Genomic DNA, 25,162 nt, shown 5'->3' on the forward strand with positions numbered 1-25,162 from the left:
GCAGGAAGAAGAAATCATGCCCAGAAGGCAGACATTTTGAAGCATTGCCTAAGGGGGTGACTCATTCCAAAGAGGCCTTACTGTACAATAAATTACCTGAAAATGAAAAACAATATGTTCTATTTACTGATGGGTTCTGTCATACTGTGGGAAAGCATTGGAAGTGGAAAGCTGCTGTGTGGAGTCCCACAGGACAAGACACAGAAACTGTCACAGGCAAAGGTGAATCGAGTCAGCTTGCAGAAGTGAAAGCCACCCAGCTGATCACAGACACCGCCGAAAGAGAAAAGTGGCCAGTACTCTATTTATACACTGACTCACTGATGGTGTCAAAAACCCTGTGGGGGTAGCTAAAACAACAGAAGCAGAGTAACTGGCAGCACAAAAGTAAGCCCATCTGGGCTGCTACACTGTGGCAAGATGTTGCTGCCCAGATAGAGAACCTTGTTGTAAAAGTACTTCTTGTAGATACTCACTTCCCCAAGAACCATGCCACCAAAGAACGTGGAAACAAGGAGTAGGTAGACCAGGCTGCCAGAACTGAAAAGGCTAAGGTGGAGCTGGACTGGGAACAAGTTATTCATAGTTCTGTGGGCCCATGACACATAGGACACCTAGGAAGAGATGCAATATATAGATGGGCTCATGGCTGAGGGGTGGACCTGACCTTAAAAGCCATTGAACAGGTTATCCATTGATGAGAAACATGAATCATGAATAAAAAAGACAAGTGGGTAAAGACTCTGCTGTGGAGTGTGGGTTACTCCTCCCTCAGGAAAAGGCAAACCCATTTGTGGGGTTCCTTTTGCTCAAAGGCCAGGGTGCACTTGGTGATTAATGCAGGAAGATGGGGAAACCCAGTGTGTGCCTCAAAGAAAGTTAACCTTGGGAGAAAATAATCTGTAATTTGAGTTGTATGTTATAGCTGTGTGTCAAAGTACAACAGCAGGAGCCACTAAAACTGACTGAGGATGAGCCTTATAAGGAACTGAGCAAGACACAACTGGTTTTAATGCAACTCAACACACTCAACCCAACACATCCAATCCAACCCAATGCAACCCAACACACCAGCCCCTTCCTATTAAAGCTCTACTTGTCCATTTTTTTAATTTTTTTTTTTATCTTTTCCAAGCTATCTCCACTTCTCTTTACGCAAAGTGCACAAGTTCCCTCTTGGAACGTGCACTAGTTGCTAACATTTCCTTACTCTTACATAGCACTAACTAGAGCAATGTAACTAGTAATTTCAGATTTACACTACTGTAAATTACAAGAGCAGGTCCGTGTGTTTGAGTCATCTGATATGTGGACTCTCTTCTCACACACTTACAATGTTATAGCAATGTCACTAAGATGAAACAAAAGATTGTAAAATCATAAAAGTATGTAAATGATAATAATGTCAGTGCTATGACATAGCACTGGATTATCAGTAAAATGATTTGTGTTCTTGTGTGCTCACAGGTCAGCTCTTGTTCACAGGAGATAAAAATGGTTCTTGCCGAGTACTGTATTTCAAAATCCATTCACAGAACTCGTTACTGAAAAATTGTGGAGTGCATCTCATAAGACTGAGAAAAGGAGAAGATAGATAGATTAATTATCATATTAGAGATTACATTGACTCAGAAAAAATCCAAGGTCTTGCTCATACTCCAAAACACGGAATTTGTCTGTTGGTACCAGAGTATCCCTCCCCCTGTGGTACAAGGTGTTTTGTGAACCTGTAAGCACTGGTCATCTTTTTGTACTTTTCTCCCCTCTTACACCGACTGTTACATGCTCGGATGGCTGACACCAATCCATTTTGCATACTTACTGACAACACTGCAGACAAACCTCCTCTTTATTGCAGTCACATTCTGAAAAGTGATTATTTCAAATGGTAATGTCTTAGTCAGAAAAATCTATTCTGCGATAATACCCCTGAATGCATTGCTGATGTTTCCTACCAAAGGGAATATGGGGAGGAGAGTTGAAAAAACCAAACCAACAAACAAACAAAAAATCTATTAATGCTCTTACTACACAGAAAAAAACAGTATGGCTATGAACATGACATTGAGTCACAGCTCATATGCTTCTGAACATGTTCATGTTATTTCCCATTTCTCATATTTCTCATATTGTCATGAAAAAACATGAATAAAATAAAAAGTGTACTTATTTTGCTTTGCCTTGTTTAGCCCTCGTACATTAGGAGGAACAGCAGTGGATCTGACCAGTCTGCACTGTAAGTCAATCAGTCTGTATTGTCAGTAACAATGTATGAGCCAGAATAAGTACATAGGCAGTTTCCTGGTGAGACTTTAGAACTGGCAGGCAGAAAAAACAGAGAGTGTTTGTTAATAGAACAAATTGGATTAGAAATTGCCTGGACACAAATCAGGAACGATAAGCTAGAATTTTCACTAACTCAACTAACAGAAAACTCAGTGAGTTTTTTTTTCAATTTAAGTTATTTAATAGTGATTTATTTATTTTTTTTAAAGTTTTTTTAGTTTGTCAAGATAAACATATGAAAACATTCACTGTGGAAATGATAGAGACAAGATGTGCAATGTCTGCTGACTTCATCTAATTGTGTTATTTTAACTCCCTTTCCAGCACTGACCTCCTTCGCCTCCTGCCTAATGTTTTGCCTCTACTCTATTACCCAAGAACGTCATTAACTAATGCAGCAGTCTAATTGATGAATGTTGGAGATCCTGCGCATTCTCCTTCCTTCATCCTGGAAAATACAGTTTCTTTCAAAGCATGTTTGCTCTTTACAGATGTTCATGCAGACAGTGAGGTCTAGTAATAGGATTAACTCTGCTCAACCAAAACGGCTATCAGCTGAGCAGACAGATTAACAAGATCATCTCACATGTCGCATGACATCTTCTTCCTTGCTAATTCCAAACAGCAATTTCTAAGACTAGGTTAAAACATACTATGAAGACAAGCTGAAAAGGTAAGAGACAACAGGTTAAAACATTGTATTTCCCAGGCAAACTAAAAATCACACAGAACAATGTAAATATTGTTATTTTTAAGTGAGGGGCAGCTCCATAAGTGAGGGACAAAATCCCTTCCATGTCCCAGATACATTTCTTTAATTGACATTTCTTACCTGGAAGTAGGAAGATATGAGTTATACCACTGAGGTAAACAAGTAAGGCCAATATAAAGCATATAGGAGGGGTGTTAAATACCTTGCTTCAAGAAGCCAGTTAGCTGCTTCATCATACCCAATCTGTTTGTTGCAGAGGATCCTAATTCACTTCTTACGTGCTTCCTACACTAAGATAACAAGAGCACTGCCATTGACAGGTTCTCAGCAGATCTGAACGATCCATCAGCCAGAAGCAGCTTCGTTACAGCTCTGTTGAGTCTGGCAGGGACGAAGTTAAAACCAGCTTGGATGTATCTTCACCACACTGTAGTCAGAAACCGACAGAATACCCACATTTACTCTGTTCCAGCTATTACAATTACAGAGGCCCTCTTCCCTGTTTCATTCTCCTACTGAATTCTCAGTCACTGATGCAGCCAGAGTAGCACATCAAACCTCCCTGACTCTAACAGGCACCTCAAACCTGCCTCCTGAAGGATGTAGATCACATGGTTGCAGTATGAAAAGATCGCAGCAAGGCAAAGAGGATCCAGCTGTGGTCTTTTTACAACATTTTGTTCAAAGGTGAGTAGAAGTTCTGGAAAGATTCTCCCAGACTACAACAGTGCCCAAGGCTCATGCTGTCTGAGCAGCATAGTAAAACATCCATATGGTGCCATTCTTAACATATCAAAGGCTACCACTCCAGCTTGCACTGGATGGAGAAGTTATTGCAGCTTAAAACATCAGAGAAACCAGCCACCCATCAATCTGTTGTCAGATTCACAGGCTCTCACGCTTAGCAGTCTTTCAGCAGACGAAGACGAGTCTCAAGCTGCTTTGCTTTAGGGAAAAATAAAGCTATTCTACAATTCAAACAGCAAATAGTTTTCATTTATCCTAGAGATTCTGCATAAAGGCTCTGTGAGCATAAATGGAATTTACACTATGATGCAGCTGAGAAGAAGGTTAATTACAATGACAATATAACTCAATCTAGCTAATGTTCCCATTTACTGTTCCAAAGATTGCCTTCTGAATTTTTATGCTTGGACTAGACCCAAGTAGCAAGAAAACCATAAATCCCCTGCTTACAGTGTTCTCACAGGGGACTTTACCAATCAACAGGTGGTACACAAAGCATGTGACATTACAAATTCTTACATTTGTGGAGGGAATCCACTACCTGAAGACAACCTTAGGATTTACAGATGAATGATGTGAATTTTCACAGTAATGTATGACCATTACTTGATTCTATGGCGGCAAACTGTCACCATTAATTCTGATGCTACTAGAGATGGCTTACCAGCAAGACCCAGCTTTTTAAATGACCAACAGCGTATACTAATATATCATCCAATGACAACCACAACAGCTACTTACTCCACAGTACCGATCATCACTGAATATCTGTGGTGGCAGTGGATTGCCTTGCGCAGGCTGCCTATCCTCAGGAATATTTTTATACATCCATTGTCTTTTCTCCTCTGACATTGTGATATCCACTTCTTCAAACTCTATGCGATTAGCTTCCAGAAACCTCACCACATCTTGTTGCCTCTTCTTTATCTAGACAGAAAGAAAGGAAAAAACACAATACTCAGGGCAAGTCCACCATAACCCAGACATGCTTACAAACCTGAGGACATTCCTCCTCTCCCGTCCCACTTTCATGGGATAGGAAGCCACAAACTCAGAAAGACAAAGGAGAAAATATTTTTTTTCAGTTTTAAGTTTATAAGAGTTGAACTCTGCTGTTTCTTTGCAAGTTGGCAAAGGTTACTCTTCTTCACCTCATTTCTAGAAGGTGTCTCTTTAGTTCAACTGTGGGAATTTCAGCCTTTACCTTCTAAAGATGCTCCAAAAAAAATAATGTATATAACTCCTCCTTCCAAAGTCGGAGTTAAAAGAGGTAGCTGGTTTTCCAAGTCATTAGGAGCTATGTTTTCCTAAGTATACAGGCACCTAGAAATGAAAAGTAAGCAACCTGGCAAGCCCCAGGAGAATCTGCTCCTCTAAGTGTTCACTGAGGTAAACATGTCAGTACATCTGAAAAAACACACCCCAGTCACACACATTTTTGTTTTCCCACACACCTACACATCTTTTAAAATGCAGCTCAGCAGTTCCCTGAGCAAGGCTTGTTGAATCTCTAATTAAGAGTGTCTGTCTGCATTATACACAGGCCTAAAAACAAGCATGAGCTCATCTCTTGAAAATTTACTTCATCGCAAAAAAAAAAAGCATGAGGTTTGTACTATGGGGTTTCTGTCCCTCAAAGAGATGATCATCTTCACAGAAAAGCCTAACAGAGGCAGAACAGTGGCAGTTTTTAGCCCACTGTAGCTAAGATCAATCCTTAAGTGCTAGCGGGGCTTCAAGCAGATGCACTCAGGTGAAGACTACTTCTGCCTCAGATCAGACTTTATATCAAGATAGCAACGTTCAAAATCAAAGTCTGTAGGGCTGAGGAAAGCTACCTGGGCTCATTCAGCTAGGTCTGCTCTGCATTCTCTTCAGCCCACACTGTATATTTTTTGCATCTACTTAATAAATTAATTCTTTCAGAAAGAAACTATAAATTATATGCTATATTTTTTACAGCTATCATCAAGAGTATTATTTGAAGAAAAAAAATACAGCTTTAATAATTTTACAGTATTCCCAGAGTGTCGGATCCACGCAGTTGCTGACTGGCATAAAGCCCAGGTGGATGAATCATGCCTGTGGGTATCATATGACCTAGATACTATTTGGAAATCAGAGGATTTTTGAAGTGCGTGTGCTAGTTGTTCTTGTTGCACAGCCCAGTCTATCTAAATGCACCACAAAAGTACATAACTTCTGGAGGTAATGCTGATGAAATCACTGTTTCCTTGAAATAAGATGGTACCCATCCCAAGAAACTGCAAAGCTCTTAAATGATTACTGTCTTTCTTAAGAAGCAGGCTGCATAGGAAGTTAGTCTCAGTGTCTTATTCTTTTTCCTTTTCTTTATAGACTGGTGGGGTTTTTTAGGCATATGTGAAAGGATCACTTTTCCACATAGAAGGCAGCTCCTAAAATTGCGTGCAAATAATGCATTACCAACAACAGCAAAATCACTGCAACATCATCACTGCCAGCATTGAAGACAACATGCCTTTTATTATATCCCCAAAAATTGCAGAGACAAATTCTGTTGTCAGTGTAGAAAACATTTTCCTCTGTCTTTCACCAAAAAAGCTGCAAGAAAGGCCCAAAAGAGACAGAGACTGAGATTTTCTTAACACAAATAGTAAGTATTTGTTCAAACAGAAATGAAATGTCTGAAACGATGTGTGGGAGAGGTCATTTCATTATAGTGGAACACCACTAAAACCAGCATGAATTCCTCCTGCACTGGTCAGAGCAACCAGCAAACTACACAGTGCCTAGGCCAGCCCTCTGTCCCTGAGGCCAAATGGCATCATCTGGCCAAGTCTATTTAACCTGCAGCCTCTTGGAGTGGCTGCATGCAAACTGTACATTGGGAATGATCCTTGCACACTGTATCATCTAAATCATGGCCACAAACTGTTTGTGAGACTGTAAATTAGCCTTGGCCAAAGCTGCCTGTGCTGGCAATCATTCTTCTAACAGTTTCATAATACCAGAGTGTGCCATTGCTCAGACCCAAGCCATGTACCAGTGCACATGTATCTACACATACCCATTTCCATCTGCTGTCCTCCAGTAATCTGTACCCTGGGCACAAGTTTAACTTAGATTTAAACAGATCCCTACTATTTCACTGTTCACACCATAAGAATTCTCCCACAACCCCATGTTTCCTAATACCTCCTTTTTTATAAAACTAATTAAGATGTTGAAGTGGAATAAATTGTGGGTTTGGGTTTTGTTTTAGCCAGAAGCCTTGCAATTCTCCACGTGACATCTGCATGAGTTATCAGCTGTGGATGTGCCAGCTGCATAAATTTAAACAAAATGCCCTGAAAATTTTTAGCCAAAAAGTAGTGTCTCCTCCTTCCCAAGTGATTTGATTCAAGCCTGTAAACTGAAACAAGAGCACTAGTTACATTTAAAATCCTATTAAATTATGCCTTGTTTAAGACGGATGCTCAGAGCATCTGCCACAACAGAAGCCAGCTGACTATTCCCCAAGAAAACCACAGAACCTTTGTCTTCCCCTACAACTGGATCTGTGCCGCAGGAGTGCGTCAGCCTCACAATCGTGCCTGCAGCTCTCATCTGTGGTTACTCTGAGTTCTAAGAGCTTCCAGCATTCAACCACATGAAACACTGACCAAAGACAACATGGCACAAAGAGCAGCATCAGTTCTGCCTTCCTCACTAGCCTATGCAGAGGATCTGAGCTCCTCTCAAGTGCCCAGTGAAGAAAAATACATCCTCATTGAACAAACAATGGAGGTGGATACTTTAGTCCTCTTTTGCAAAAGTCAGCCTTGTACCTTGCTGCTTCTGAGGTTTCCAGAGAGTGATGCAACTGACAGGAACCTGAAAAGAGTATTCATATAATCAGAGGTACCTCGTTCAGGAAAACTTGGTTTATGGCTATTCATACACCACTTTTGGAAAGCATCTCTATTTTTACAGGAGAAACTGCTTCATCATTAAAATAATTCGGTTTTAAAATTTAAAGACATTGAGAGATACACCATCAAAACATATATCCATCGTGAAGTTTCAGAGGAAAATCTTTACGTAATATGATCCTAAACTATCTTTAATACAGTGAACAAAACTCTGATAGAGCTAACAGTCCACTATGATAATTCAGTGTTTGACCCCCATGTTCAGAAAACAATTACCCTGCTAAAAACATCATTTCTCTGGGCCTGGTTTTACTCTTAATCTATATTTCTATTCACAAAATTAAGACTGGAAAAATCCCCCGAGACATCTCCATTTTGTCCTTGTTAGGATTAAAAAGCAGCAAAAATAGTATGTCCGTTTTGATATACAAAACTGCTAAAATATGCTAATCACTTATTCAGTAGTCCAGTTTATAAAGAAAGTCTATCATAGGTAAAGTGTCCTTTCTTTCTGCCTTAGTTTTCATTTCTTTATACTGATTTGCTACAGGTAACAGGATACACTTTCAGACTGCTTTGGAGAAATATTTCAAAGACCTACTCAGACCTGGCCAGGTGGGACCTCTGGGATTACCTGTTCTGATCTGCAGCATCCCTGAATTAATTCCTCTTAGAAGTAAAGAGTTTATTTGGATTCCCCAACAAGCTCCATTCCTGAACTGACAATAACAGAGAATCTGCTAGTCTTTGGAAATTGTTCCCATAGTTAATTAACTGTCTCTACTTAGAATATTTGCTTGCTTCTGTTCAGAATTCACCTCACTTCTAGCTTTCAGCCACTTTCTGTGTCTTTGGCTAGACTGAAAACTCTTCTGTTAGAAGATTTCTGTTTCCTACACAACTAATATGGGGGAGAAACAGATCCCCCAGCTAATCTGAACAGTTATCTCTGGTAACAAGATAAATACTATTGCTCATTTAACAGTAGAATGGCAAAATGAGGACCATCATAAATCATGACCAGACCGGAGCAGAAGGTCAGCAAAATCAGATCACATCCTCTATCCAAAATTTCCTGGAAGCTTCTCACCACTTCCAACAGGTCACAGTTTCATTCTTTTTTCCCTCTCTATGTTTCCTGAACCTGTTTTTGGAAGATGTTCTGTACTAGAAAGGCTTGCCTACCGACAGCTGCTGAACCAGAGCATATCCTGTGGTCTCTCCATTGCTAAATGGCATCAACATTTCATTCTTCTATACTATATGAATCAAGATATCCAATACACTGCAAAAATCTCTCTAGTCCAGGATTTATCTAACTCAGGGTAAATGAACATTAGTTCTACTAGACTACAGTAGAAGCAAGATGACTCAAGTAGCAGTATTAGCAGGAACTGTGAAAGAGCCGTGATTAAAGAGAACTTCTCTGCCTTATTTCTTTAGCCCAGTTAATATAAATGGGACAAAGCAGACATACTCTTAGTTTCAAAACTCTTCACAGCATCAGTGGGCATGTTGCTGAGCGTCTGGTGCCCACGGCGTGTATGTAGGAGGTTGGTCTTCTCTGGACTCTAACCCCCACATTCTGGTGAAAGGCATTCTCTTGGCTTCTGTCCTCTTGCTTCCAAGTGGAGGGACTGTCAGCAGGTACCTTTCAGTGCACTGGCTGGTAAGGGAGATCTATAGCACTGACTGTCCTACAGGCACTTCATCCTGCAACTGAAGGGACCAAAAGTCTAATCTGAACTGCCCACTCATTCCAGACAGATCCCAAGAACAAATAGCCTGCTTTCTAATACAAAACCCCACCCCAAAACATATTAAGACCCCACATGCTGAGAACAAGGCCTTATGATGAACATTTTCCAAGACGGCTTGTCAGACCACGAACACATTTAGAAGTTTGACATTTAAAGAAAAAAAATCAAAACAGAATCCATGCCTAAGTCCACCTCAAAGACTTATTTCACAAACTGGCATATGTCTACCTAGACCCTTGCCTCTAAAGACAGAGATGGTCCTGTAAGTTTCCTTCCTTCCTTTCAACCTCGTTACTCTTTCCTCACACCCACCCTTACTCCAGAACTGCAGCAGCCACGTTATGCACTCACTGACTCAGCTGAAAACCTGAATGTATTGCTTTTGGCAGGGGCACCTTTCGGGTGCAGTTTGATGATACAGCTAAACAGATCACACTGCCGGCTGTCACTGAGATGACACAATAGTCCTCCTGCCAAGCAGCTCCTGCAGCTTTCCTCACACAAGCATAATGCAGGAACCAGGGGAACAAGGGAAGAAGCACCAGTAATGTCAGTACAACAATCTCATCAGTTTATATCGGTAGCAAAACTGCACCCTTAGAAAACGTCTCAGCAGAAGCTGAAGCATAATCAGCTACAGGTATTTGAAATATGAACTGCATAAACAGCATTTCTGTTACATAAACACAAGTTCCAGCTCACTCCCACAGCTGAAAATATTGAAGGGGAGTCTCTGCCTTTACAAGTCATGCAAACATAACCAAAGGGACTGTTGCAGTGTAAAATGCAGATGTCGTATAGTTACTGCAGAGAATTACTAATCTTCATTTCTCATACAAATGAGGCTTGACACATATTTCCAGACATTAAGGAGATACTATGCACTAATAAAGAGATGTAAGCCCTAACCACATCAAATGAACAGAACTCTAAACAGTGTTAACTGCAAACCTACACATTCCTTCCCTAAAAAAGCAAGGAGGAGGCAATGCCTCTTTCAAACACACTAAGCAGCATCTCCATTCTTTTCTTCTGTTTCCAGTGTTTCTGTTTTCATACACAATCTCACACATTCACAAGGCTGACATGCAAATCCTCATGGCCTTGTCACACTTGCAACCTGTAGTGACAAAGACTTTTTGCCAAATTACACTTTCTTTGCCTGGCTTAGGGAAGAAGAACACAACTGACCCCTGGCAATTTCTATTGCAGAGAGATGGCAGTCCTGTGACACACCTTTACAAAGGTTCATATGATTAATTCATTGCTCTTGGCACAGAAAAATACAACTCAGCTATGTACACAGGGAAAAAGGAGATAAGAAGCAGTGATGAGGTGAAGGAGGGCAATAAAGAAGAAATTTTGAAAAATAAGAATAAAAAAAAAACCCCACCCAACAATCAGCATTGCATAATTATTCCCAACAGTAAATGGCTACCTGCCATAGTAAATACTGCATTACATGTGATAAAAGGAAAACAGTCTCTCAGAACAGACCTTCAAATAGCTAAAAACTCCTTCAATGCTTCATCCTCGAGAAAATGTTTCAATATCCTAAAAACTGACTACAGAACTTTTCAACCTGGAAAGAAACAAACTGTCTCTGAGCAGTGGCCACACGCAGCCTGCACTGCCCTGGTCTCCTGCTAGCAGCAATCTTCTGCTTGCATAGACATAATTAAGGGCACGCCATATGAAACACTGTATTGAACTGGGAGGGCAATCTGTTCAGCTTCATGCAAAATAAGTTTGCAGGTCCCTGGGAGCTGCTGAGACACTGCTTAGCCAGGCAATCTGCACACCTTTACCTCTGGGCAATACATGTATGGTATCTTTGAAAGAGACCAGTATTTAAGAAATTCAACTAAGATTTGAGCCAGGTTTGGTTTTTAAGACTCCTAATCACAAGCAGTTAGGAAATGAAAACATATTATTTTCCTCTTCTATAAAGCTACAGAAGACAATAAACTGCTCCATGCCCAATGCCTGCTAACCTCGTATTTTTCCTGTCAGATGTTGCACTATGACAAAATTAACTTAAATCTATTTCTGTGAATATATTTCTATTACAAGCTGAAAGGAAAAGTTTCTTATTTAAGATAATCTGTAAGAAACCATTGCTCTTTCTGCAAGTAACAAGGTAACACTCAAAACCAGGAATGAGTCTTTAGCAAGTACAAATACATGTAGTATTTGTATACATAGAGATATATCTATCCACAGATAGATACAGATATGTCTATCACTGCACAAAACAAGAGATGCCAGGAGTTTGCTCAGGGCTTTACTTGGTAGTATTTCAGTAAGCATAAGGGGAAAAGGAGAGACAGAAATATAACAAACAGAAAAACGGGAAAGACCAAGAAAGGAAAAAGAGAAGGTTCTACAGAAATATCAGCTACAGGCAATGCCATGCAGGGCACCTTTGAGCTGTGTGCAGCTGAAAGCCTCTGAGGTCGCTCCCAAGTCTACTTCTTTTGATTTCCTCTGTATTTCAGCAAACAAGACTTGCCAATGATGTACACAAATGAAGTAAGTAATTCTATCATCATGCTCTTCTTGCAGTAGAAACAATGTGTTCCTATAGTGTTGAAAATCCACGTACATGTGAGTCTCTGACCGAGTGGAGATGCTATGAGACGCAAATGCTGGCTCACTACTTCCCATCCAAAGAACAGGAATTCCGCTGAAGCTGGATCTATCTTCCAATTATTGACGTGAATTTGTATTCTGTTACATCAATATGAAACCAAAACGCTGGCACTGCTTGTAGAAATAAAAACTGGCTAAAACAAAGTGAAACTTGAAGACTGCAACAGGAACTGAACCAGAACGTGGAAGTCCCACCGAGTGTCAGGCAGGCAGCTCCAAACCAGAGATCTTGGCAGAGAAGCAGCCAGAGGACTCCATGCAGACTGAGAAATGTAGTGAGAGGATTCCCAGCCTAACCTGGCAAGCAGCAGATGACTGCCGCGTTGAAGGTCAGGATGCACTGCTGGTTGTTCTAATAGGGAAGCTTGCAAAACTTGCTGCCAGTTTGGATCACAGCCTACAGGAAGAGCTCAACTCTCTAGAATTACACTATCCTGAAAACTTATATATTTCTATTTGACAAAACGCATGCTTGAAATTATATTTGTGCTACAGATACAGGATCTTTCCTAGTCATAGATATTTTCTTATGAGGACACTGGGAAGGTGTACTGGTTTTTCTTTGGTTGGAACTCTATCTAAACCAAAGGGCAGTTTAACAGAGCATGCTGGTAGCTTAGTCTGGTTTTAAAGATGTCTCAGACAACAGCGAGCCAAGAAGTTTCAAAATCATTACAATTATGTGCTAGGACATTTTTTTGTTCTTAAAACCAAGGTTGGGATCCTAGTGGTTAGCACAAAAACCAACAGAAACTTTGAACAGCCTGCAAGATCTCAGGCATTCATAAACCATGTTCTCAGCTATCAAAAACCTCTCCTGATGGAACCATCCCGCAGGACTAGAATAATTCATTTCAAAAGACTTACAATTCAAAGCCTAGCTGGCAGCTAACTTTTTCAACAGATAGATGTTTTTGTTTGTAATTTACCATATGTTTCAGTAATTCAAGTGGTTAAAAAGAAAGTGTTATTTTCATGCATTTTTCCAACAAAGATGCCAGAGAATAATTTAAATCTGCTATTTAGCATTCTACATTTAACTCCTGCTCATACTATTCCCTTTTGTTAAAGTGGCATATTTATAGCAAGTATTTTGCATCATGAAAGAAACTCTTTCAACAAGCAACATCTATCTTCCTTTTCAAAATGTATACTATACATAAATATGAGTATGACAACTGCAACCCTTATTAATTCAGCCACTTTTTAGTACCTCCTAATTAAATGCAAGTTGTTCTCTGATCTCTGTGCCATAGTATGTTTATTCATATGTTTATTTCTTTTGATTTCTCTAAGTTATTTGATTCTGAAGAATATCTTTTGTTTCCCAGTAAAGTCCCAGTTCAGCAAGGTAGCTGAGAACTGTCAAGTTCTGAACCATTGGAAACTCAGTACTCAGCCCTGCAGAGATGAACAGAAAGTTGATCTTTGAATCTCACAGTTCCTCCTGCAGAGTTAGGAGGGGCGAATATTTTGGTGTCTTGCATATTGAAGTCCAATACTGCTGTAGCTGAAAATCTGCAGGAATTTAGAAATACCACTTTGTTAATGTGAAGCAAGCTTGGTTGGTAGAATTATGATTTTGTGAAGGGAAGAAAAATAGGATAACTATGGTTTGTTTCTTTCTTCAAACACTTTAAATATTTGGTAATTTTTTAAAGTTCACCGAAATAGCACTGAAAAGAGCAATTTTATAACAAGGTTTTGGAAAGTAAGCAAATGCTATAATACTCCTATGAGTCAGCCATGTGCCCTGGCAGCCCAGAAGGCAAACTGCATCCTGGGGTGCATTAAACACAGCACAACCAGACAGTCAAAGAGGGGATTATCCCCCTGTGTTCAGCATTGGTGCAGCCTTGCCTTGTGTTCTGGGCCCCACAATTTAAGGATGTGAAGGTCCTTGAATGCATCCAGAGGAGGGCAACAGAGCTGGTGGGAGGGCTCTAAGGAATGTCCTATGAGGAGCGGCTGAGAGCTCTGGGTTTGTCTAGTTTAGAGAAAAGGAGGCTGACGGGTGACCTCCTTGCTCTCTACAGCTTTCTGAGGAGGGCAAGTGCGGTGGTGAGCTCTTCTATCTGGTATCCAGTCATAGAACACGATAGCTGTTCAGACTTGACATGAGGAAGCATTTCTTTACTAAGAGGGTGGTCAAACACTGGAACAGGCTTCCTAGAGAGGCAGTTGATGCCCCAAGCCTGTCAGTGTTGAAGAGGCATCTGCACAATGCCCTTAATACCACGCTTTCACCTTTGGTGAGCCCTGAAGTGGTCAGGCAGTTGGACTAGATGATCATTTTAAGTTCCTTCCAACTGAAATATTGTGTTCTATTCTAAGTTCTGCAAAGAAAAAAGTTTAAAAGCAAAAAATCCCCCTAACAAGAAATTCACACATATTGCCTATTATATAACATGTTTATCACCATAACTTCTAAGATGAAAACACACAATTGTCTTTTTTTTTGTGACATGGTGAGTCAGCAGAGCACTGAAAGTGTCGTGAACTGGTTCTATGTATCTATCAGTCACACTGCTCTGTCACAATGAATAAAGTAAGTATTTTCTGTACCTAACTGCGAATGAGATATAAAAGCAAATCTCTTGGTAGTAAAAAAATAGGTCATGTTTCTTCCTTCTCATTAGCTTTGAGCATCAAAGCCCAGTGGCATAGGAATATTCATCTATTAGAATGGATAAAAACACCTAGCAGCCCATGAGACGGAATAAGTAATTAGCCTTGTTTTGTCTGGGTGGGTCTCAGTTCTGTTAGCACTAGATGTAAGAGTCTCTGCCCATCTCCTACTCTACCCATGAGGCTGCACCCTCTGTATTTTGCCACTCTGGACTCCTAGCTCAACACCCAGTTACACCCGACTGTGGATCCAGCTATTTCTAAAACAAGAGCTAGTTGATGAACCATGGAATCATGGAATAGTTTGGGTTGGAAAGGACCTTAAGATGTCATCTAGTCCAACCCCCCCTGCAATAAGCAGGTACATCTTCAACTAGATCAGGTTGCTCAGACCCCCATCCCACCTGCCCTTGAATGTTTCCAGGGATGGGGCATCTACCGCCGCTCTGGGCAACCTGTGCCAGTGTTTCACCAGCCTCATTGTATAAAATTTATTCCTTCTATCTAATCTAAATCTATGCTCTTCCTGTTTAAAGCCATTCCCCTTGACCTATCCCTACATGTCCTTGTAAAAAGTCCTTCTCTAGTTTTCTTGTAGGTCCCCTTTAGGTACCAGAAGGATTCTCTAAGGTCTCCCTGGAGCCTTATCTTGTCCAATGTGGAGAAGAATGCTACAAAGAATGAAGAATGTGGAGCTGTAAGAAGTCATCTGCAGCAGCCTCCTGGCAGCATGATGATGTTTTTAAGAGACATTAAGGAAAGCTTCAAGGCTGCAGTACAGCCTAGCCCAGCAGTGGCAAACTGCGGTTCATGGAGAACTCTGATCCCATATACACATGGAGGCATATCCATATTTCTCCCATAGAGCTAGTAATAGCTCTCCATACATTTGAGAGAATTATAAGACCCCTTGGACACAGGGAAAAAACACCTAGCCTTTCCCTAAAAAGGACTATGCTTGCATTTATTTCTTTTATGATCCTGAAGTATTGGAGATATTATGATTCCAATAGAATTTGAAAAACAAATTCGTGAACTAAAGCTGCCAATACTTTCACTATTTTCCCCTGACAGCTACTATCCACACAGCACAGCTGTGTCATTCTGCCAACCATGGATATACACACCCCTGATAACGCACTTTAAAATAACAGCACTAACAACAGTGCAAGTCATTCAGAATTTGTTGTGTTAAGTTTTACAGATATTTACAGGTTTTCCCAGCAGTATATGAAACAGCAACAGAAAAATGCATTTGTGGCTCTAGACAAATGTCTTTATTTCAGATAGAATTGGACTACTACTGCAAAGTTCTATCAGTATGGTTTTATAAAGGTGGGATGATGGATTTTGTTGATAGAATTCTCTAAACCAGGGCTGACTGCCACTGCTGTTATTCAGATCAGTAACAAAATTACCTCTGACTCAACTGAGAGCAGGATGAAGCTTCTAACTTTATTAACAAATGTCAATGTTATTTATCTTTCAACAAATGCAACTATATCCATGTAGCTTGTGTGTTCTTGCAGCTCCGTATGTGCAAATTACCCTTTCTTTGGTATTTCTGCAGCTCAATTTCTTAGTGACTGGCTGCATCCCCAAACACAGCAGCTATCTCATTATTATCCCATAACCTGCAGACACATCTCCTGTAAGGTCAACAGGAGTCACTTCCACACAGCCAAAGGTATTGCTGAATATCATGCTGAATAATCCCATAGATTTTCAGACTCGCCTGGGGCATGATGCTGGGAATCTTTACCAGAAAATAGACCTTGCTGCAGGCAAGCCAGTTTCACCAAGTAGGAGGGGACTGCTTGCACATCCAGGCCTACATGGCAGCTCTCTTCTCTGATCAAAGACTAGTTTTGAATCTCCTTTCTAATTTTAGCTTCCTAGCAGGTTCTTACTGAAGAATGTGATGCTATCTAAATCCTTCAAATGCCTCTCCTGTCTCTGCTTCTACATAAACATATCAGATAACTCAATTAGAGATACTCCAGGAGATATCTTAGGAGGTGCAGATCCAGATCAAAGGTTTAATGCATACTTGAATTGTGTTTCTTTAGATTAAAGAGGGATAATTTCACGAACCCTGCAGCAATGTAATAACAGGTTTCAGTTGCTGATGCTTTATTGTTCCTCAGATCAAAGGAAGCTTTCTTTCAAATGAAGACAACAAAAAATTTTCTTGCCTTTCTCGGGAAAACACAGACCCCAATTCCATGATTAAGAAACCAGTTGGTAATTGAATTGTAATGTTACTATTAAATTATTCCAAATAATTATTCATAAAGGTTTTAATAGCACAGATAATACCCAATATTATCCTCTGCTGCATATGAAAATGTCAGGAAACAAAACAACTTTGTGAAAGTTGTGATGGAATTTCCACCATTAAATTCAGATGATTTTTTTTCTTCTGACTCATGTTCTCTTGCTTCAGCTGGGATCTATCCAGTGAATTCAGAGAACCTGTGTTACAGAGCAGATTGGTGAAAAGGACATGATCTTCATTTCTCTTCTAGGGATGCAAAAATCAGTGGTTTATTTTCACCAGGTGATAATTAGCCTCTACTGGTGATTCTGAGGTTAAGAAACATATACACACACTATATACACACATAAATATATATATCAATATATGTGTATGCAAAAATAGACATCTACATATGTATATTCAAACAAAAGGTAGGGTGATATATATGCAAAGGTCGCTCCCAGGCATTGACTTATGCAAGTTTATTCCTTGCAGTAAAATGAAAAACATCTTGCAGTTTTCCACACTGTCTTACCAGGAATGGTAGGGATTAGTTATCCAGAGGTAAAAGAGCAAAACCAACAACAAATCCTGAAACTCTTAACTGTCAATACAAGTTCTGTCCTACTCAAATGAGACAGGCAACAACAGAAGGGCATGCTGTTATTGATGATTAATGTGAGTCACTGAACATCTTGCATCTCCTAAGAGCTTCTCTTCATAAATCAGCTAGCAAGACAGTTACTCCCTTTGTGCCAAATTCAATTACTTTATACTTAAGTACAATATTAAATTTTGAGTAAATAAGCTGTTTACTGTTGTAAAATCCAGTTGTTTTTCTCTTCTCCCACTGAGATAGAAATAACTTGTCTTAAGAAGGTCCCTCATGACTGTAGCTCTTATCACCCCAAAAGAGGGATAGCCACATGCTTTAGGCTCAGCCCCTTCAGAGCTGTGATAAATAACTTAGAGCACACCTGAACGGAAGGACTGACACAGCCTTGAACAGAAGAATCAAAAGATTTTACCCTAAAATACTTCACGGATGGAGGCCTAAAGCCCAAGACAGACAAGAAAGCAGGTTTTGTATCCATGCTCTCTTGCTATGAGACAAACTATGTTAAATGAGTTGCCTGCACAATATTTGTATCTGTCACCCCTTCCTCCCAGTCAAAGCATCCGAAGTTCACCGACAACTTGAGGCATTCCCTGAAAGATCAGGTCACACTTTGCTCGCCTACATGAGTCCCACTAAAATGAATCTGACGTTTGTTTTCAGAAATGAGAGTCAACAGTGACTCAGGTTTCTGAACTGACTCCATCTGCCCATCCAACGGGTGCTGACTAAGCAATACACCAGCCCCAGGAGAAAAGATTATGGAAACAACCTCATGGCTACTGAGGAACAGAGAAGCTCTTCCAAGCTTTTGGAGCTAACTGCAGACTGTTTCCATTGACAGTCACAGGTAAGAAACACTACCACCACCTCCACATTTCCATTTACCTCGCCAAGAAGGAGGCGAGGACCTGCAAAATATTAACTATCTTCTGTAAAACTTATCAACATTAAGCTGGTAAAACCACTGACATACTGGAACATGATCATGGTTTTGGATAAGGTAGATTTCCACTAAGAATAGATTCCAAGGACCACAGCATTTCATTACTCTTATCAAGCTTTCACACTGCAAGCAAAACAAAGATTGCAGCATGTTCTTCTGGATAGACTACCTCAGGAGGCCAGCACCTGAGGCTGCAGGTGAGGAAACTGTTGCCCTTAGTGTACTTACTAGTAAAATGATACACTCTGGGCTACCAGCTTAGTGACAATTCTTTACCTCCGAGTTGCACTCAGATTGCTAAAGACAAAAGCAACCCTGATTTTATATAATAAAGAGCTCCCTTAAATGCTGACTATTTCTCCACAAATACTAATTTCTTCTACATTTCCCTCTTTGGATAAATAGAAGTATAAACAGTTTGAAATAATTAAATTGGAAGATGGATTATACAGAAGAGTACCACAGCAAATCTAACAGACGTCAATTGAAACATGTTGCATTATAGACTTAATTTTTTATTTTAATTAATTAAAATACAAAGCATTCGCATAGCAAGTGAAATGGACTTATTCCGCAGCATACTTCACCTTCAACAAGACTATTAGAACCAGAATACTCAATATATCAGTTAAAATATAGGAATTTTTTTAAGCTCTTACAAGTACTAAGAAAGGTAATTTACTCTGAATAAAAACTGTTCCATACTTCGGCAAGTTTTACTGGGCTTTGACTATCAGGTAACTTTGACTAGTACCATTTCACATTTACTGGTATGTTTTCACTGTTTTTTGAATTTTATCTATAGGTCCTTAAATTTAAAACATGGGGAAGTATTCAGGATCAGAAGAGAGACACAACTTTGCACGAGCTGGTTATTTGTTTCTAGCCTAGCTGTCCACCAGAATAGTGGAGATTCAGCTCTCTTGCCCAGAATGTGGTCTGGAAGTCATGCAACTGGTACTTCCTTGCTAAGGTTTGCCCAAGAACAGAGGCTTAGGCAACCAATACAACCCTTCTACCAACATCCTAGTTGTTTCATTTTAGATAGAAGCTTATATCCTGAGATTCATTTCTCCTTACTGCTAATGAGGACATGTTATGTTTGCAGACAGTACTCAAGTGGTTCCAAGTTGGTGCCAGCAGCAGCATTGTACTGTTTACATGCATGAATAAACACATTTCGAATAATACATGTTATAAAAGTCCTGAACTCATTCACACAGGAGACAACATTTAGGTTGAATGGTAAGCGTGGAAGCTGCGTGGCTTGGATGAAAGCCCGGTCGGCCAATGAAGATGTTTTCACCAATTTCAGCAAGCTTTACTACACTAGATATTACATCCCAGTAAATTACTGCAGACCACAGGATTCACACTAGTCCAGCAGTGATTTCAATTCAACATCTTCAATACCTCTTTTTTGCCCAAATAAGATATCTTGGGGGGAAAAAAAAAAAAAAATAAAAGCTAGAGAGGAAGTGAATATCTGACCTCAGTTTACAGAAATATTGCTGAACAAATTTTGGGAAAGCAGCCCTGTGATGCCCAGACATAATGGAACTGAGCTCATTGTCATTTGGCTGAGCAACTTTTGTAGTGATAAGAAACCAGATGCCAAGCCTGCCGTAGGCTGCATATGGAAAACACGCTGCTTTCAGTTTGAATTTTCCAGGTTAAAGTTGCTGGTACCAAGATCTCCAGTTCAGCAGCACTGAAGCAAGCAGTTGCAGTAAGCCAATGTGTTACAGCACGAGAGCTGCCTGCCTTGCCCCTCTGCTGGAGTCTCTCTGCAGGAGCAATGTTGGCAGAGAATAATGTGGCAATGACAACTGTAAATGTGGCAGTTTATATGTTTATGTAGTTTATATGTTGGTGTACGAGTGCCAGACGACAAAATGGGGACAACCAAAGAATGGCATATGCTTTATTCCCTGCCTTTCCTTCTGGGTTGTACCCGTTAGAAAACAGACAGGTGAGTTATGTCCCCAAATTAATTTTCCTTCACAACCCAATGTGGAAAATAAAAGGAATCCAAAAGCAATTTGTACTAATAAATTGCATGCAAGTTAGACATAGATATTCTTTTTTTTTTTCCCACTGATGTAATCAAATTCAGTTATATGTGATCTCCAATGATCCCCAACACTATGACCAGGGTTAGGAAAAAGGATTTCTAGGCTTTGATGGTATGGATGGAAGATTAAGGAGAACAGGTCACCATCAGTGAAGTATGTCTATTCAAGGCCTTTTACATTGACACTGCTGTAATCTATGGAAAAACAGAGGGGCTAAATCTTTAATGAAAATGTCACTATACAGTTATTAGAGACACTGAACCGTGTACAAAGCAGACCAGCACATGGAGAGTCAAAAACACATGCTCCGACAGCCTTCAGAAGCCCATTCAGAACAATACCTCCTCTGAAATTCTATTATAGCTATGATTGTAATCAAAGGTCAGTAACAGTCCTTCTGTTCATGATACTATGTAGTCTAAAGCATGTTTTTCAAGGTAGCATTATTTCTGACACAATCTACCTGCCAAGAAGAAATGTAAATATTTGAAAAGCACTAGAGCACACAAGAATGGTGCAACAGTTAGGTACTGAATACTATGCAAATATGGTCTAAATTCCACCTATATCCTTGTGACTAGGGTTCTCATGCAGCTCCCTCCTGAACACATTCCTTAAGCTACCTCAACCACTGTTCTGAGGCTCTTAGTTCTCTCCATCACAAGGATGTAACTAGAATTAAGATTTCTTTGGAATATAGGCTTGAGAGCTAGATCCTCAGAGGGTCCTTAGGGTGAAAAACAGCTAAAGCCTTTAGCGCTGACCTCCCTGCCTCACAGAATTCACAGTTGTGAGTCAGGCTCTCAGGCTGCCTCTGCCACTTGAACCCTGCAAAACAGGACTGGCAGAAACCAGCAAAGATGAGTATGAGCCACCTGACCTGACAGTAAGAAACGTGAGTAAGGATAAAGGAACTGATTCTGTCAGTCAAAGGGACTACATCCAAAAAAAACCCCAGATCTCTGCCTATAGGCATATTGCTGATGTCCAAGACACAGATACATGACATGTCCAGTACTGGGTGAGGGTCCAAACATCTCCATCCACTACCACTGCTGTTGCTACAGCACTACTCTGAGATGCACAACCAAAAGCACCACCATCTTCAACAAGTGAAGGGACACAGTATGATGTTCATGTGAGATTCATAAACCAGGCTTTGAGGATCCAGTCCAACAGGCGTATCCTCACTACGCTGGCAGATATTAGACAATATTGTGGTCATGCATTTAAAATACTATTATTTCCCACGTACATATTGCAGGATCACTTCTAACTATAAAAATTGTCTCATTTCCGAAAAGCAAATTACCTGCTGCTCTGATCTGATCTTACAAACCTCTAATATTAAAAAAAAATTACAATGTTTATAATTTACAAAGCTTAATATTTTATATCATAGGTAGTTGAATTTCCATAGATCGCATGCAACAAGTTGTAAATCCCTCCGCGTGACCACGATGACTAATACAGTTTTCACAAAAGACACTTGCATCACTCTCAGTTCTGACTGTTGCGCTTTTAGGGTGCAGAGAGGCAAAAGAACATGTTAGATGGCAGATATTCTAGAAGTGACATACTTTAAGTTAATTTATTCCACACCTCTCAGCAAGAGGCACATTCTTCCTGAGAAACACTAAGAGAAACATAGCATTGTTGAGCTACAACGACTTTCTACAAACAAGGGTGGAGTTGAAATTCATGATTATCACTAGGAAACAAGCTTAGCCTTAAGCATGCAAGCATTGTGTTTGTCTTCATTGCGTTATTCAACAACACCTGAACCAAACAAACACGACTGTAATTATTCTGACATTCTGATGTTTTACACTGTAATTGAAAGTCATTCCAGGAAACAAAAATTCCAACTCATTCGACTTCCGTAATACACTTAAATAAAAACAGAGCCTTAGTCTCATAAAACCAATATTTGCCATAGAAACAATTTAACTGCACCTATCTTATCAAGCTTCCTAGTGAAAAATACATAACTACCTTCTGTAGCAAGAGTCAAAGTCCAAGTTTTGGTCATTTAAAGAGTCTATTCTTTTCAGGGTGGTACTCTCATTAGTCAGAGTAGATTCTACCCGCTGTTCCATTACTGCAGTAACTAGCTTCCCTTTACTATCAGTTCCGCTTAACAGATGAAGCTCCAAGGCAATAAATCCTTACCACAGAGGAGAAAGTACAAGCGAGATAGTTGTTTCAAGTTTCTCCATTATTTGAAAGCTCTTCAATGACATTCCCCTTACCCGATCTTCAGTCCTCTGACTGCAAGAGGACTGAAGTCTCCTCTGGCTTGACATTTCTAGACAACTGTAGGAATTCCAGACATAGAGTTACTTACCTTATGCTACGTGCATCCTGTCAAAGGTAGAGCTGCTTTACAACACTGAAAAACACATTTAACCGAGTCAATGCATGGTACGGTAGCTCAAGTGTAAATTTGTATCGATAGACTGAAAATGTGAAACCGATCAAATTACAGTCACCTTGGAATGATTTGGTGAAAAACGAGGGCATAAACTATTTCCTGAAAACAGTGAAGCACTGCTAAGGGAGCAAAGTGAAAGGTAATTTTAAAGTAGCCTTTCTCCTCAGCACAAAAGAACACAGATTGGCCTTATCAGGGAGGAGTTGCAAAGCCTGCCTCCCCAGTCCTACAAAGTAGTGCTTGGAATTCGAGACGCAGCTTACTAACAACCAGTAGAAATTCAGGTCAGAAAAAGTAGGAGACAGTAAGGCTTGTAGAAACGTGCCTGCCTGCCCATGCAGAGGCTTCCCATTGTGATTCAATTGGATCTGCCTAATGCATGCTTAAAACAACATGAGGATATTCAGAAATGCGCATATACACAAAATGCCTCTATCTTCCCTTCCCACAAGAAGGTCTCAAGAACTTGTCTACAGCATCTCTATGGATAAACCCACAGTACACTTCCCTAAACACTGAAGGTGAATGTTTCCATTCCGGCAACAACTAGGTTTTGAGACCTGTAAGCTCTTTAAAGCTCATGAGGCATTTATATTCACAACTTTTATTTTAAAAAACAACAGAAATAGTTAGTACCATTAACCTCTCAGGGGTCTAAGAACCTTCAGAAGTGAGGAAGGTGCTGCAGGGAGAAGTCCAAGACCAAATGATGGGAAGGTTCACAATGTTCTTGGCTCCTTTTCATCCACTCCAGTTATTTCCCTTCTAGTCTTCAGAATGACACCCAAAATATTTTATGCACTGAACTCTTAGAATTATGTTAGACTATGATGTATATTTATCTTCCTTAGCACAAAATAAATTGCACCAAGTATAGGGATCAATAAATATTTTAAAAGTTTCCAAGGAAAGTTATATTTATGCAAACTGAAGCCTGTGCTGAGTACACAACCAGTGTATTTCTCAGCAATGTTTCAGCCAAATGCCTGTCATTTGACCTGGGCATTCTGCAGATTTCAAAAGGAGTCATATTTGCCAAACCAAAAGCTTGCTCTAAAGACTAGATGGACTTTCCATTTTAAAATAAAGAGTAATACAACAATGTATTTCTAGTGACGTTAGGAAAGTGAATCGTGTCACTATGCCATTGTTTTTAGTTTACCAGCAAATATTACATATAGAACTTTTTGGTCAATTACAGCAGGTCAGATACTAATCTCAGTCACATCCACTCTCACAAGCAGCTAGCTTACAATTTGACTCCAGCTGACCTAGAGGTGTAAATTAAACGGTGGATTCTGACACTGGTTTAACAGGAGACGGAGTAGGATCTATAAGGGACACACATTTCTCTAGACAGGGAAATCATCCTGTCTCATGAATTGCACAGGATCCCTAAAAGTAGGTGATGTAGTTGTGCTGAAGGCTGGAGAAGACAACAAAGAATTACATGACTCAAACACTTTTTATTGCGTTTCACTAGAATTTAGTTCAAGGAGGATAACAGTAAGTTTAAAACTTCACTGTTCAGAGATGTACAATAGAGTAACCACCTTTTTCTCCAGATGAGGATTCCCACATAGCCAGCTGATAATACTCTTTTCTTTGTCATTTTTTTTTTTCAATTATTCAGCTTTGACGTACAAACCCCCTGCAAACCCCAAATTAAAAAGCCTCAATGATGCGACGCTGAGAACAACAGGCACCCAGCCCATACTGAAAGTTCACGAATGCTGTAATACAACAAATGAATCAAAACTGACACAAAAGAGATGTCACAGCTCTGGTCCAGTGTAACAGTACCTTCAATCACTAAACTATCTATTCTTCTCTGGCTAGGCTGTACTCGGACATCCTGCTGCCTAGATGAAGTTGACTATCACCATACACAAACTGTTAACCATAATATATGTCACATTCGTGTTGTCCTACCCAGAAAAAACTCAGCAAATGAACTGATGTGCAAATTAAACTGCTTGTCATCCTCAGATTTGGTTTGTTGGGTTAATAGATAGTGAAGAAGGTTATAGTACTGCTGCTAATGGGATATGTATCTTGCAGGCAGAGAGAGGGGAAGGAGAGTGCAGAACAAAAAACTCCCATCAATAACCTATTTACAGACTGGAGATATAGGTGAGCTAATAGCGTGGCCT

General features: G+C 40.0%; 1 protein-coding gene across 1 annotated transcript in view; it reads right to left on the reverse strand.

The window, feature by feature from the left end:
* Nucleotides 1-25,162, reverse strand: part of SH3BGRL2 (SH3 domain binding glutamate rich protein like 2) — a 45,797-nt gene that overhangs the window by 19,062 nt on the left and 1,573 nt on the right. The window contains exon 2 of the mRNA XM_030489962.1: nucleotides 4,487-4,672. Coding sequence (XP_030345822.1) covers nucleotides 4,487-4,672 — 186 coding nt within the window. The remainder of the gene's footprint in view (nucleotides 1-4,486; nucleotides 4,673-25,162) is intronic.

This window comes from Strigops habroptila, chromosome 6 (genome assembly GCF_004027225.2).
Source record: "Strigops habroptila isolate Jane chromosome 6, bStrHab1.2.pri, whole genome shotgun sequence".
Lineage (NCBI taxonomy): Eukaryota > Metazoa > Chordata > Aves > Psittaciformes > Psittacidae > Strigops > Strigops habroptila.